Below are 16261 nucleotides of genomic sequence, written 5' to 3'. Positions count from 1 at the left end.
TTTTTTTTTTTTTTTTTTTTTCTGTTCAGTACATTTAGAGCAATTGCGCGCAGTGTTAGGTAACGGCATACCGTCTTAAATTGCATGCATATAGGAGAATGAAGCTACGCGTTGCATACGAACGAATTCTCTTCTAGCAGTTGCGTTTTTTTTCTAGCTGATCAGTTTTTAAAATATGAAAAATAACACAAATTAGTAAATGGATCATGTTCGTGGAAAACAAAACTTATTTGTATTAGTATATAAAATAGACGCAAAGGACTCTATTTGGATTGGAAAGGATTTGGTCGATACAGCCATTATGAAACATAAACGAACTGGGTCCAGCTCGAATATGTGACCCAATATGCTTACTTAGCTCAATTATGAGTCTTAAACCCTACGTAATGTATTCTAGTCACATATCGTTAAAGCGATAGACAAAGCTATCAGAAAATAGCTAGTATTGACGAATGGTACCTTTCGCTACCGCTCAAAAAAGAGGCGGATAAGCTAGACCTTGTTCTAGCAAAGTCGATTCAAGTGTGCTTTGAAAAATTTTATTATTATTATTTAAAGTATCATAGAAGCTCCCTATTAACTAAAATTTTTTGCGTATCACATCTCGCCGTAGTTTTTCTTAGCATATATTCCGTATAGGTTCATAAGTTACAGTGTTCAGCGCACCAATCGAGTACCAATTCTCACAGACTGATTTAGTAAGCCAGTAGATGTAACAAACACGCTGCGTCTTGCTAAATCTATTGTTTACCTATTTTAGGGCTGTTACCAGCCTGAAATGCGGACGCGAGAGCGTATTTACTCTGATCTATACGGTGACTAAATTAAGGGAATCCACTCATGTCCCACTGTTTTCTGTTGGCCCTATCTTTGACCACTAGTCGAATATATCAACAAATGATAGAAAGCGAACTTCAATATTGCCTTATAAGATCTCAACGCTTTATTGCAACGGGAACTAGTTCTATATATATATACAAGTCCTTCATTGTTATCAGTATTACTTGATCTTGTTTTCTGCCCTTCACTACATGTATAGTATGTGATACACCTATTCCGTGGCGTTTCTATATTGCACTCACTATATGACTACAAAATGAATAATGGACCAACCGACATCCTATAGTAACAAGGAAAAATTAACTCATGACAGCAGATTTCATCTTATCACCATTATGCGCGCCACACGATGCTTGACTAAGCCATTTTTTAAGAACCTCATGTCTTGCTTTTTGCCACAGCAAACCATGACGGGACCTGCGACGCTCATGGCTTGATAATGTGCATTTGCTCAAGTATATAAATTGCAGTAATTTGCTCACGGTATATATATATATATATATATATATATAAGCGAAAGTCGTTTGCAGATATGTCAGTGAACAAACTGATGTGGAAAAGGGTAGCTGCAAAAATTAACGGCAAGACTCTTCGTCATCAATCGTTCCCATAGGTCCTCCTCAATCCAATAGCCTGAAAAACAGTCTAGGCCTATTTGAATACTAACTAGACTACCAATAGGACCGGGCCTAAGAACAATTATATTATTGTTCTAATCCTTTTTCTGCGTCGAAAACGTTAGGTGTACATTTCATTATCGGATGTCTAGATCGTCATCATCTTACACTTCACGGTTCTAGATCAGGTCAGGTCGGGTCGGGCCAGGTGACCTATTTTCGGGAAATATTATTCGGGTATTAATAATTAATTCGAAACGACTAAGAGCTTATATATTACTACAGATTATGTTAGCATATAAGTGTGCACCGAATCATATATATGTATATAGTTGTTTGTGATAAGATCAGCTATCATTTGTCTGAAAATGCGACTATCTAAAAAACATTTTCGTAGCTACACGAGCATATAAACGTCTATGGATTAGCAAAGGGAAACAACGAAGTGTATCTTTTTCAAATAAACAAATTTTATAACGAAATAAAGAACTCGTGCAGAAAAATGGACGAAAGAAAAACGAGCGCAAAAACTTAGGACGTAGTCGCAATTGTTCTAATGTGTTATTAGGCATAATTAGGATAACCATGGAAAGCATTTCCCTTTCGTCGTGTTGTTTGCTTTGCGCTCTTTGTTTTTCCCGTACCAGTTCCATGCCGAGTATTACAATCGTATAAATGTTTAAAATAATGTCAAATCAATCTTCAAATCTTATATTCCAAGGCCTCATGCGTGATATTGTTTTTTCTTTGTCTCCATGATCGACTTACTCACGCATGCCTGCTGGCTTGCTTTTCACCAGGTGTACCTAGGGTGTCAACTGATTACCAAATAATCACCACTTAAATTTCTAGATCTCATTTTCTATGCTCCTATTCATATACTAGGTTGCTGGATTCCTATACTAGTAACTGCATTTGCCATTGTTTTTTCCTTCTTGGATGTATTTTGAATTTTCTATTCAAAGCAGAAAAGGACCCGCTATATGTGGTTCTATTCAAAGCGAAGGTTTTTTAATATCGATACATGTACGAAAACCAATCATTTTCGTACTATCAATAACTATAATTTCGTACTAAAATACTGTAACCTAATAAATCTAACGTCGCTTTAGACGAGCTAATAACGAGCTTTTCGCTTGTCTAGAGACTCTATGAATCAGCACGAACTCGTTTGTCTTAGAGTTCACTTCATAGGTAAAAGAGTTGTTTCTAATTCATTTCAGCCGCAGAATGGTTGTTCTGTGTTCCAGCTAGAGGGTAATTACTCTGCTGATCACAATCGCTCTATCTAGATCAAGATCAAAGTACCAGCTTTCACAAGGGCCTTGACTGACAACGCTTATGACTCCGTCGGCGTTATGTGGTGTACTTTCCCAGCTGTCCTATCCTGTTCCTATCTTACGCGTTTGTATACACGCCGATGGTTTGATGACTCTGATGCATACACGCGATTAATATAGATTCGCTCACTTCATATTGTATCTTTCCACCGTTACGTACTTCGACAAGACAGATTTTTATCGACGATAAGCACCGTCACACTAGTCTGATTAGAATCCCTGTTTTCAAACATACTTTTTTCGCCCTTGCCTCGTTTCTTTCACCCTGAAATCCTTCAACTGTGTCTTATATATCACTAATTTGACTTCGTTGTGAGGTACAATTGCACCACTCCTTCAAAGCAACACGCTTCCACCATCACTGCGGCAACTATACCATCTTTATAACAATTCAACTTGATACCATGCGTTGTCATCTTCGTCATTTAATAAGTTACTAGTCTCTTCTCTAGTGGCGCGTCTCAGGCTCGACCCTATCCGCTTCCGCATATTCGAAAACCATTGCATTTTAAATATGGCAAGCATTCTCGTCACCAGCACACCTTTATCGGCATACTCATCATTAAAGGCGTGTAACAATTGCTGATCGTGCCAACTTAAATTGCTCAGAATAAGGAATAATGCTACTTTTTGAAAATATTGTCGCTTGCGGTATGTGCCATATCCTACTTACCAGATTGGGATCACGTCTTATGCTTTTTTATCATTTAAATCAATACCTTATCCATCGTCTTCCCGCATGTGCATAACCATCTGTTTTAACATACATAAATCGATTTTGTTTATCTGTAAATTTATTAACCCGTCACTACCTTCATACCTATTTAACCTTTCGACATCGTTGTTCTTTTATAGAGTTCGAAATGATGATAAAGCGCCTGAGTAATAGAGTATGAGGACTGCTAATGCCGCAAAAGTCCAGAGGGCTCCGTTTCCGTCTTGAAGTTCATGTTGCATCGTCGCCGTTTCGAGGCCGAGAGGAAATCTTGCGCAAGAACTTCTACGATAGTGCTTGGAGCAGTCGTCAGCTGTTGAACAACTGCCTTGTGATGACATTTTCTCGGTAGGTGACATCGGCGAACTCATACGCACGGATCGGAGTTTTGGGGTAACTGCCCCAGTGGGACTTATCATCTGGCCATTTTGAGGTGCTATGATACCTATTGAAGGTGATATCAACGGTGTTAAAGTGAAGCCGGATGCTAATTGTCAGTTTATTACGTTACCAGATACAGTCGATGAATGAAGGGTATTAGCGCTTATATTTGGATTAAGTGGGAGTGGTCGTGCACGAATAGGGCTGCTGAACAGGCCTAGCCGTTGGCGCTGTTTGCGATTCTCGGATAGCTGCATCCATGTGATTGAACGTGAAAAAACGACGGGAATAATAAACGTTAGATTTTTATTTGTTAAGGCACACATAACATAACAGCAGCAACAACAACAACAACAACAAATATGCATGCATTTGACGATTACTCTTTATTATTTGGCCAGTGACAATCGATTTGAACTCTTGAAACCTTTGCTTTACCAGCATTTGAAACGAGAAAAATGATCCGAGCTCGTTCAAGCTATGGATTCAATCATGCATGAAGACTTCCATCGCAACGCTAATCACAAGAATAGAACAGACTAATTAGAGTTGTTCAACAATAGGACCTTAGGTCCTATTTCAAGATACAAGGCATTAGAGTTGCTAGCAGCAAAGTTCGGCGGCAGTAGCAGCATTCAGAAAATGTTTGTAGTCCAGTTTAAAAATACGTTTACAGTTTCGAAAACAAACACATGCCCTTGTACAGACGTGACTACATTAGCCATACGCACACGGATATGAATTAGTACAGCATCAGACCAATCACCGTATTACCCACTGAACCATACAATCCAATAACGTTTTAGTGGGCGTCATCATCTTCGAAGCCGCACGTCGCTAGCCCTCTTTGCCGATTATTTGGGAGCTCATCCTTGGAATACGTTTAGCAAAAGGCCCACAAACGAATAGATGTACTCTAGGTTTGAAATAGCCACGGATGCCTGGTTACAGAACCATCGGCTTACGCCCGAAAAACATCATTCCATTCGGAGTATTTCGCTGTATCCATTTTCAGAGTATATCTGGCGTGCAAAGGGCTCTTGTAGGCCGAATAGTTTTCCTGAGACCGTTGGCGGATGGTCTAGCTGAGTGCCCATAACGGCCCAATCGTACCTTTGCCACAATTGATAACGCGTCGGCCTATTGATGAATAAAATTAACCGCGCATCACTCGTACGATACTCACTCAACATTGACACTACGTTCCGTTTGCCTAGTGCGCAAGCCTCAGCGTTACGTGAACGCTTGGAACGCGTACGTAAAATTAGATGACTTCAACATGATTAGTATAATTAATAATAACGAGAAGGTACCAAGCTGTTATGTTGACAAAAACGCTTATCTAGTTATCGATCGATTTTTTTTAGTTTATTAATAGTGTTCAAAGCCTGTAGCTTTTTTGAGATTTCCAATTGAACTTAGCAAAACCTTACCACGATTTTCATCCGAAAAAGGAACTCAATTCACCTGTTCTTTGACATCGTTGAGCTGCTGAGTAACCTGCATAAGAAGCTTCTGAGTGTGGTCTAGCTGAGTTTGCATAGCTCGCATTTCGTTTTGTTCAGTTTCAGCATCGTCTGCTGCAAGTGACATGGCTCTCATACGAGGGAACCAATCTAGGTTCCTTTCGCGGATCATCTGTGCCACATAGCTTTCAGGACCGGTGAACTCGGTGGGATCTAGGGCGATTTTATAGCAGAAAACATTTTAAGAAGGTTCATCTAACCAGAGACAAACTTAGCTTAATTCTAACAGCAGAGGCGGTTTCGAATAAAGTGACTAACTGATTCAGGCTAATATCGAGCGCTGTTCTATTAAGCTAATCGGAACGCCAATGGAAGCTATCCTTTAACGAATACAGTATTAAAAGCTCTTACCTTTCACTTTAATAAGAACAATATAATAAAGATACTGCCAGAGATTATGTTCGCCTCGGATGTGCTCCTCGAAGCTAACGCTCTTGTTGTCAAATGCTGCCCTTTCAAGACCGCAAATGAAGCAGGTGTTCTTGAGCGTCTCCTCTTTTTGTTGTTTCTCTGAACGTAGGTCGGCGAATGTGTCGATGATAACACCAAAAATCAGGTTTAGAACTATAACAATAACAATAAAGTAGAACATCAGATCGTAGACGACGCGGAAAAAGTAGAGTGGCTCTTGACTGCTTGGCGGCCGTAGGACATCGCCAATTCCTCCGCCGTTTCGAAGGCCATGATTCAGCGTTGTAACAATACACATGAAGAGGGTGTCGCAGGCCCGTTCCTTCACCATCTCGTCCTCTTGCTCGGCTACCGCTGCCGTTTCCCTGTCAACATCTTTTGGCGACTCTTCATCCGAACTTGTTGAATCCCTAGTGAATCGAATCCGATCTGCTTGCTGTGCTCGCCGGATTGCGGACATGATTGTGTGGGTGATGTTCATGCTACAGTCGGGCGGCTCACTCGCCTGTTGTCGGACACAGAAACTCGTATCGGCGCGCAGATTCTGTAAATAGTCTGATTCGATTTTATCCGCAGTGTTAGCTCGTATCGTTGCTGATTCCTGTGCAGCTTGCTGTGCTACTGACGGAGGTGGTGTGGTTAGATACGGCGGCTGTGACTCGGTCGATAGCGGTGAGCCCATCATGTGGTTGTCTTGGGGGTTATCCACTTCGATCAGAAAGTCATCGCGAAACCAAAGGAAGGCGACAATAGAGAAAAGATAGACAAGAATAAGTGCAAGAACTGCCGTGAGCAGGATTGACCTGCCATTTCTCGTCGCCGATTTTATCACATTCAAAAGCGTCTCCTCCTGATAGACCACGTCGAGCAGCAGTACGCTATAGAGTAGCGGGTGGACGCACAGGCCCGAAACACACACGGCCAAATAGCCGACGTGATAAAGTAGTTCAAAATCGGAGAATATCTGGGTGGCGCTCTTGCTTAACGTACCGTGGTTGCCAATAATGGACGCTAGGTGTACGGCGCTAAAAGCTACATTACAGGCACCCAGTAGCATTAGCGTCGGATACAGCCCCATTGAATACATGAGGCGTATGACGAGGGCCACGGCAAATGCTCGCACGGACGCTGTCCGTGGCGCCAGAAGGAGCAAGGCGAACGTGACTAGAAGCAGTAGCCAGCTCGGGCCCGCCATTCGCGGCGTCAGTTCTGCCGCCTTTGAAAATGGGAAAAATATCGCGACGAGGATATTGATTAGCACTGCAAGATTGAATGAAATCGTGCTCCAAACTGTCATGTGACGAGATACCCAATACAGCATCGACTGGCTTCGTAACTTCTTCTGCCATTTCATTTCGTTAAAAAGCTCTTCCGATTTATCGAAAAAGTCCGACACCTTTGAGCCCTGCTCATCCCGTTCGGTAGTATGGTAGACGGCCGTTTTCGTCTCACGGGTGAGGAACTCGCATAACTGTGGAACAGGGAAAACAATTTGTTCCATCGAACGGTCCTGGCGTACGATTTCGATTTGAGCTGTGTGGCTGGCGTAGTATTTCAGTGCCTGACACACTTTTGGGTCCTGATCTTGTTCATTGGGCTTGAGTAGCGCTGCCAGCTCACGATTGTGCTGGGCCAGTTGATGGCAGAGGATATAGATGTTGTGTCCGACCTCTTTTGGTGACACTCCCAACTCGTCCGTGACAGCATCGCCGTCCCCGTCGGCGCCACTCTCGAGGTCAAAATCCTCGAGGTCGTCTTCTTCATCCTGATGATATGCGTTACACGCCACATCTACCAGTTGCTTTGGGCTCATGTTGTAGAGTATACGCTCAGCGTTCTCCGAATCTGCTCCTCGACTTTCCATAATAGCCAAAAGCAGTTTGGAAGCATTGTTCTTCAGCTCAAGAACAAGATCCATACGCTTCTTACCCAGAGGATTAATGTCATTCAGAATGAGTGCAATGATAATGTCGATGCCGTTCGATTCATGCATTCCTATGCAGTTCTGCAATAGAAAACAGAGCAGAAAATCAGCTTCAGTCAGTGTCACACTTCTAGAAATACTTTTATCGGCAAGGCGCTTAAGGAATATACTAGAACAATATAATACATTTTTTTTTCTGTTAGCACCGTTTTTTTTATTGTTGTTAACCTGGTTGTCATGACAGGGTCCCTGGCAGTATTCGGTGAGTGTCTCCAACGTCTGATTGACGAGAGCAACGTTACTCTCATTAATATATAATCCCAAAAGGCCAAGGCCGCCCGTTGTCGAGCCGCAAATACAGTCCAAGAACATAAGTGTTTCCGACACCTGCCCATATGGATAGGTTATTTAACCATTAGTACTTGGTAGAATTCTCAGAATCTCAGTTTAGACACTGCTACCTTAAAGACGGATCAACAACATTTAATACAATAAACTAAATGTAGACTGGCAGTACCGTAGTCAGTATATATCGTTTAAAAGTGAAGTGCCTTGCGTTGAGCATATGAAGTATGAAAGCAATATTTTCAAATTAACACGGAAGAGGTAATAGTAACCCCTTGAAGTTCACAAACTGCTTGCCTTCAATATCTAACCAACTGAGACACAAATGCTAGGGAATACTTTAGCAATCACCGCAGGATGTATGAAACAGCACGGAGAAAGTGTGCCTAATTAGTACTCACCAGATTGAAGTTTTGTTTATTGCTCTGCGAACGCAGGTAATTTTGTAACGATTGATTGTGATTTTCGCACAGCAGCTGTAAGAAACGAAGAATTGGCTTCATGACAGCTATTGAAGGGTGCAGAGCGGGCTCATCCTCCACACCGCCAGTGCCTCGTTGACCAATTCCAGCTTTTCCATCGGCCTGCTCTTCACTTGGAGACATTTGCACTACAACAGTATAGCGAGAGAGAGGATGCGATAGAGCGGAAACGATTGATTGAACGAGTGATGTTTTGGCTTAACAATGTTGTTTTTCTATACACGAAATCAATAGATTTGAATTTCTAGAGTGAACGAGGATAAATTCAATATGAAATGTTCTCCCATAGTGGAAGCGTACCAAAAAAACGTACCACCAAAGAAGTCTGTAAGCATAACAGGGATCACAGTGTTCTCAACAGCGTTAATTATATGGTCGGCGGTACTAACCGTAAGCGTTCGTGTCGTTGTCAACCGCAGCACCTACTCCAGCGACGGCTCCGCTCTGTCGAATTTGTTGATATCCTTTCGATGTATCCTGTGCAGCCTCCTCTAACTCTTGTTTCAGTTCTTCGTTAACCACTACTTTCCCATTGGAAATGGCCACTGGAGTGCTCTTTCTGTCACCTGCATTTAGACACCGACATGACTTCTATTTAAATCGATCTTCATACCTTCAGCTGGATGAGATGGCTGTTTGAAAATAAGCGTTAGCTAGCATAGCCAGCCAGCGTGACTGCAGCTGGATTCGAAATTACTCATTAATTACTAATAATAATTACTATAATAATAAAATAATAATTACTAATTAATTCGAAATTACGAAGTTACGATCGATTAACAATATGTGCACGTTAGATTCAAGCACGACACACGAACCAACTCCACCTTTAGAATCTTTGCCACTCGTAGTTGAATTGTTCGTTTTGTGTACGTCAACGGTGGATACCATCACCGTATTTTTAATCTCCTGTTGAGCCTTCGCGAATTTCTCATTAAACACCTACATAATAAAAAAAACGCGTGAGGATTATAATGTGTGATTTCTAAGTGTTCATGAGACGCGCGAGTAAAATCAAAGCCAACATCAAACGACTACCAACGTCGGATACGGTCCGACGTAAAGAACTGACCTTGAAGAATTTCTCTGAAGAATTTCCTGACATGAGCTTTTGCAGCACAGATTGTTGTATCACGTTGTTTCCGCCTTCCAAAAGTGCAATGCCTAATTCGACACTCTCAATGAAGATTTTGTGTGAAGGGTTTTTCATAATCAGCTCTACAACAAGGTCAGAAGCGCCCTCGTGGTCCAGGTGACATTGTACCTCTGTACGACTGTAATCAATGACAACATTCTTTACAGCCTGATTGTCTTCATTCAGTCTTCAGTCTTCAGTCTTTCATTTCATACATTCACATTCGTCTTCCTTTCTATAGTCAACAAATTCACATACATTATGAAACGAAATATCTGGATTTAATTAATAATATATGTGATCTTAGATCTTCAGAATCTCTCTTCAGTCTTTGTACCTGAGCGGCCTTGAAGCGAATGACAGGGACGTTTTGGCTACTCCGATGGCGCTGCTCCCTGACGATCCTCCCCGGTCTCCAGGCCCACTGACTTTACCCCCTTTAGAGCCTTTTCCACTTCCCGTAAGAGGTCGTTTGCCGAAGTAACGAACCAGAAGAGCCTCGCGTAACTGTTCGCCCTGTTGCAGACGACCCACGAAGTATGCATATATTAGTAACACTCCTTGCGGGGAAAAAATACGCTGATTCACAGAAAACATCTATAATCATGTTATAATGCAATTAATATATGATTACTAGTACCAAAATCAATACGATTGAATTGAAATTAAACATGCCATTGTTATAATTTAGTCATCGGATGTTAATTGCTTATCTAAGCACACTAGTTAGGCCTCCCAAACGGAAAAATTTCCACCTGTATTTACATGAATATATACATATATATATATATATATATATATATCTATGTCAGTCTTAAGGAATCAGCAACTTCTCCTATATTATGACGGTTTTCTACGGAAATGGACCCGCGACTTTTCGAACAAATCAGCGCAACGATTTGCCCCGTGAATAATTACACACATAACATAACAGGAGTTAAAGCCAATTATCTGCCAATCGTTCATCTCACCCGCTTAATGTCGAGAAGCTCTCTTTGTGTCAGCAGCTTCTGGTCGATCTATAACGTGGTCATAATATTACGTTTGAGCGTGTTACAGACACCATTTGCAGACAATCCATGGCAGCGTGAAAGTCGTTAGTCCGATCAATCACAGTATTTCTGAATTATCACAGCGAGATAACTACCAACTAGCATGCACGATAAACTAATCTTGTGCAATCTGTGATCCGATTTGATCGTGTGCAGGCAAGATATAATCTCAGTGGTCAACTGCTCCAAACGAGAAAGTAATCATGAATGATTCTTTTCTTATTGATTTATGTACTAATCCAGTTTACGCCTGTTAGGTGATTACCTTGTCTCCATAATCTGAGTCGAGAGACGACATCATTTCCCTGAGCGTTTGTAGTACGCGCACGCAGAGCTGCTCTTCCTTTTCTTCGAGAAGGCGTTCCGTGTGCCGGATCAGTCTTGAAATGAAGCCTCCGGAGCCGCACCTGAACAACACGCCAACATGATTATTAATATCAACGATAACAACATTGTCGCAAGTGACAATAGTGGTGTTCCGACAATAAGCTTGGCGATCCTTCGATGGCCAGTTCAGTCTGTCGCAGGCACACTGTTAACAATAAGCGCCGCAATAACACCAGCCGAAAAGCAGTCGTTGAAAATGTCAGGCTAACTATAAAATGTGGGAAGAACGTAATGAACTAACTATTGCTAGACGATTACTAAAGGACAGTAGAAGTTGCTGTACGGCTGTTATTTTTACGTACCTACGTCGTGCGTCTGTGTTCGCCGGGAATAGCAACTCCGGATGGTGGAGAACATCGACCAAAACGGACAACTCGCTCTGAACCAGAGGTCGCAACTGATCTTCCAAAACGCCGACGATTTCCTGTTAACGAGGAGCAGCAAAGCCATTAGATTATAGAAAAAAAAGAGTAAATTTAATGCGCCAATTGTTCGTGTAAAACTTATTGATGGCAGGTCCGTAAAATCACCTCATTGACCTTGCTACGAAGAATATAGTCTACATGATCTGGGACTTTTTTTTATGATTACCGACCTGAAGGACTTCTATGATCGTGCGATCGCTCGGAGTCGCCTTCGAACTATAGGTCGGTGGGCTTGTTCTCCTGTGAAGGTAGCATAGACATTGGAACTGTCAGTAACTTATTGAGGTTATTTATAGTAGAAAGACGAAGCGACAACTTATTCGAATCACATGCATCGTATGACGATGTAGGCCCGAAGCAGGTACACGTCACCGTAGCACACGAAATCCTTTTTCAGGACGGACCGACAACTTTATGCCGCATGAGGTCAAGTGACGGCTGTTTTGCTACGATTGCGATTTCACTCGCTTGCGTACCATCGCCCTTATTGGGCGTTTGTTGTTCAAAAGATCATGAGTTTACCTGATAACCCCCTCCTGTTCGTCCAGCGATTTCGACCTGGGTGGGCATCACCGAAAGCAGCGTGAAATGAAGACGTGTCTTGTCAATACCAATCGTTGACTTTTTGCGCATTACTTCCAAAACGTTGAAAAACAGCTATACGTGAAATAGGTAAACATTTCAACCACCAGATAACCTTATAATACAATGTCGAATTCGTTTGCGACAACTGAAACATAACTATTTCCCTCAAATCTTACAAGTGCAACACAATTTTCACACTTTGCTGCATTTTCTAATGATACCAGGAGTCGACATTTGAATGATGTGTGACTGCTATCTATTTTAGACAAAATCTATTTTAGAAACTACTGCTGCCATTATGTATGTCTTGCGCAGTGTCGCACGCTAAAAACTGAACGTCCATTTGCATAGACTTTTCGGCACTACCGTACGTGTTTCTTACCTATCGAAACTTTTGTTGGCAACCCCCGCAAGGCTTGCGCTGTTGCTACACACTGGCGGGCTGGGTGGACGTTGCGAAGCGTCCTTTCGTGTACGAGCCACCCAAGCACGCGCCTGCTTTGACGCGGCTGCGGTTTTATCGAATAGCGATGCTACCTGCGATTCCAAATCCACTGGGACCGCGATGCTACGTTTTTTAGCTGAACTCGCCAAGCAATATGCAAATGACCATCAAAAGTCACATTTACCTTTATGGTAATATAATGATTCTGTAAGTGTACGAAACTAGTTAACAGTGTAAATGTACTATAGATAAATTGTCTTTATTTCTGATGAGAAGTTACCATATAGCCAAGCACCTATTGCTGATGACCCAGCTAAACACACATGAAAAAAATAAACTAAAATTACATGTTAATGACGATGGTGCTTTAAATATGCGACAAACGGATCTTCTTACCGATATCCCAGAGCGTCTTAATGCAGGTTTCAATATTCATCTTCTGTGGAACGCTGACCCATCCCGCCTGAGTGAGATCGTGAGCTGCGCGCATCAGTTGGATGAAAATCGTCTGGTGTGTCTGCAAACAGATTTAGAATTATGTAGATGTAGTTTAGCCTCGTAAAGCCTCGTCATTCTGCCAATGAGTTACGATGCAAGAACATGTTAGCTTGAAGTGCAATAATTCTGTTCCACTGTAATTTAATAATTCTAGCGTTCGATTATCACTACAGATGAGCTAAATACAATTATTAAGGGAAATGAGATCCGAGAGATCTATACCCTGACCCCTGCAGACTGCTCTGAGAAGGGAGAATTAAAGAACGTCGTGACAATATTCATCACCGACGATGTAATGTAGTTCTCGAGGAGCGGGTCGTCACTGCAGAGAGAAATAGAGCGAAATGAAAAGACAAACGTTATTCAAGTCACTACCGTAACGTGATGTTGCCAGCAAAAGGTCAAAAACACCGGATAACATAAAACAAGCAGGTGTACATTGCAAATACTATATAAATAGCTCTGATAGGAATGATTTCTGCGTCTTGAAGGATAACCTCGAAGCACAAGCTAGTGTACACGATAGAAGCAATCAAATAGAAACTCACTTCTTGTAAGTTTTAGCAGAGATTGTCTCAATGTCTTTAAGGAAATTTTCGAACAGCGTCCAAATATGGTGACTTGTGTAAATCTCTTTCATTTCAACCTCAGTGTCGATGAAGCAATGGGAGAGGAAGTTGATGTATGCTTCCTTCACTTCGGGAAGGCAGCATTGATGCGTGACCACGTGTACGATATCATCCAGCGATAACAACGAAAGGCACCTGATTTCTGTTTGGCCATTCTTGCCTACACAACAGAACGTATAGGATAGCAATGGTCTTCATTCATTTATTGCAATTCTATTCAACTCCAAGGTGTGACATCGATAAAAGTACACCCTAGAACAGTAACTAACATTTCGCGTGAAGTTTTTAGCCGATGCGCTATATAGTTATCAATATGTAAGCCATAAACATAGGCCATAAATAGTTTAAATACGGCCCAGAGGTAAAGTCTACTAACCAGCGTAATTTCCTAGCAATTATTTATGATGGCGAGTCCCACTTACCTTCGGTGCATGCAGCCAACAACTTTACCAGTTGTATGTGGTAGCGAAGCATGCCACCGTCGTCGTACCGCACTGACTTGTCATTCATCATTGCGACCAGTTGGCGAAACGAAGACTTATCATTGTAAAAGATGAGAGCCTCGTCCCCCGCATTCACTAGCTGTTGAAGAACAACAGTAAATCGACGCTTCACATGTGAAATTTATTCCGCACGCGTAGCGATTAGGTATAAATTAAACTCACTAACCAGCCCGTTTATACTCTGCTTCATCCATATTCGGTCACATTTTAAGGTAACGAACAGAGCAGTTCAGGGAAGGCTGCTTCGCTACTTGAAAGTTAAGTAATGCAATCTTCTTACCTCTTGCATGACCATGTCTTGGCACTTGCGGTTGTACGTCCCCTCAGCTTTGACAATCGTTTGCAAAAATTTCAAATACTGAACGTGTTTGCCATGTGTTTCAATGAGGTGCACGAAGTGTTGAACTACCCGCTCTGTCACATCATTACAAAGCGCCATATTGTCTTTAAATATGGCGCACATGGTCTGAGCTTCCAGTAACTGAAAGAATGGTATCACGTAACGAGATTACCGTAGTTAACCGTTAGTTTTTTCAATATCTCATTAATAAAAATCAGATGAAGTAAAATTATGCTACTATTAAACCAAATTGCAATGTTGAAGCTGTTGACCATCATTAAAAATTCTTTGATATGGATATGTTTATTGGGAGGATACAGTAATTTACTGGCATCCAACCATCCTGTAGCCGGATGTTTTTTGGCGTTCCGAATAGGTAGACATTGAACTAGTATATATGCGCGGAGGATCGTAGTCAATGTCTTCATTCGATCGACTTCGTACGTTAAGAAACGCTCGTGAGATTAGTTCTAAGCAGCGCTGCCAAGCTCATACATAACATTGTCACGAAAGAAACATACTCCAGGGTTCAGAAATAGGTCAAGCCGTTTGTGCAGCAATTGTTGGTTATGGTGATTTCCTCGGCAAAAATGTTGAAGGAAGTTATGCGCCAGTCGCATGAGTTCTACCATTCTCACATCTTCCTTTTTCTCGAACGGAATTGCCAAAAGATCCAACACAGCTGCTTGGGCGTCCATGTTCCTAGAATGGAAATGTATAGATGTGATATACAGTTAGAACATCCGGCCATATTTGAAACTCTGGGCACTCCTAAGCAGCGTATGTTTGGAATATCCTGGCCTGCTTGACCCCCGACATCATTTTTAAAATTAACCCGAATTGGAAAGCTTCGCTCACGTATTATAATGCCGTGTGGTGAAAAACAAACAGTGATCTATATTGTTGGCAATTCGAAATTGCCTGGGATATTCATAGACTTGTATAATAGTCGAACCCATTGTGGCTTTTTGATAGAGGTCGCTCACCGGAGCAGTCTTTGCTCATGCTTTTTCTTGTTGACATTCGACCCTGATTCCTGGTAACAGAGGTTGGTAAGGCGTAGAAGAATCTGTTGGATTTTTTTGTAGTTCTCCTGTTGATTCGCTTCTAACGGTGGACCCTGGTTCTTATCAATTGGAGATTCTTGATTCGCCGCGAGCAGTTCCTGAATGTAAAATAGAGGTGTATATCGATGTGTGACAATCAGTCAAATTGAAGAATATAATCACAGCTTATAATCTGCTTGTTTCATTTATTTAAATTTTCAAAGTAGAGCTATTTGGTAACGGTTTTGGTAAGTAGAAGTGTTGACCTTACCGGAAAGTACGGAGAGCAGTTTCTTCAATTTAAAAGTTGTTCTTTCATTTCTGCTACCGTGTAGCTCTTACATCTATTTAGGTCAAACCATTTGAATTAAAATTGCAAACATTTGACAACTTAAAAGCTTATAAGGATTTTTTGTAACTAAATCAGATACGTACTCCGTGTATTTCTGGTGTTTCCGGCTGTAAACCGTTGGGGGTTCGAGGTCGTCGGGACATGTTAGTTTCTTCTTTTTTCTCCTCACCATCCTCTTGCATTTTCAGGGGGCCCTGCAATGGGTATCAAAGGAAACGTCCCAGCGGTTTTACCTATCAACTCTTTTACTATCTTCTTACTTAACGAAAGAAATTACCTATAT

General features: G+C 41.6%; 1 protein-coding gene across 18 annotated transcripts in view; it reads right to left on the bottom strand.

Moving 5' to 3' along the window:
- Positions 1 to 920: 920 nt before the first annotated feature.
- The window catches only part of Itpr (Inositol 1,4,5,-trisphosphate receptor), a 51505-nt gene continuing 36164 nt past the window's right edge, over positions 921 to 16261 (bottom strand). For 9 of the 18 annotated variants that reach the window (XM_022799912.2, XM_022799907.2, XM_086982371.1 and 6 more), the window contains 23 exons: positions 16062 to 16172; positions 15567 to 15745; positions 15102 to 15282; positions 14521 to 14721; positions 14160 to 14319; positions 13657 to 13897; positions 13331 to 13430; positions 13007 to 13127; positions 12548 to 12746; positions 12103 to 12138; positions 11751 to 11820; positions 11458 to 11579; positions 11034 to 11175; positions 10688 to 10735; positions 10054 to 10232; positions 9654 to 9855; positions 9400 to 9523; positions 8971 to 9147; positions 8501 to 8709; positions 7983 to 8141; positions 5771 to 7835; positions 5361 to 5572; positions 921 to 4144 (listed from right to left, as the gene is read on the bottom strand). In XM_022799912.2, coding sequence (XP_022655647.1) covers positions 4007 to 4144; positions 5361 to 5572; positions 5771 to 7835; positions 7983 to 8141; positions 8501 to 8709; positions 8971 to 9147; positions 9400 to 9523; positions 9654 to 9855; positions 10054 to 10232; positions 10688 to 10735; positions 11034 to 11175; positions 11458 to 11579; positions 11751 to 11820; positions 12103 to 12138; positions 12548 to 12746; positions 13007 to 13127; positions 13331 to 13430; positions 13657 to 13897; positions 14160 to 14319; positions 14521 to 14721; positions 15102 to 15282; positions 15567 to 15745; positions 16062 to 16172 — 5376 coding nt within the window. In that variant the 3' untranslated portion in view covers positions 921 to 4006. Of the gene's footprint in view, positions 4145 to 4624; positions 5034 to 5360; positions 5573 to 5770; positions 7836 to 7982; positions 8142 to 8500; positions 8710 to 8970; positions 9148 to 9399; positions 9524 to 9653; positions 9856 to 10053; positions 10233 to 10687; positions 10736 to 11033; positions 11176 to 11457; positions 11580 to 11750; positions 11821 to 12102; positions 12139 to 12547; positions 12747 to 13006; positions 13128 to 13330; positions 13431 to 13656; positions 13898 to 14159; positions 14320 to 14520; positions 14722 to 15101; positions 15283 to 15566; positions 15746 to 16061; positions 16173 to 16261 lie in introns of all 18 variants that reach the window. The other 9 variants (XM_022799914.2, XM_086982376.1, XM_022799911.2 and 6 more) reach the window with 8 other exon arrangements.

Source organism: Varroa destructor, unplaced genomic scaffold (assembly GCF_002443255.2).
Source record: "Varroa destructor unplaced genomic scaffold, Vdes_3.0 BEIS01000003.1, whole genome shotgun sequence".
Classification (NCBI taxonomy): Eukaryota; Metazoa; Arthropoda; class Arachnida; order Mesostigmata; family Varroidae; genus Varroa; species Varroa destructor.
This window is presented reverse-complemented; position numbering and strand designations above follow the sequence as displayed.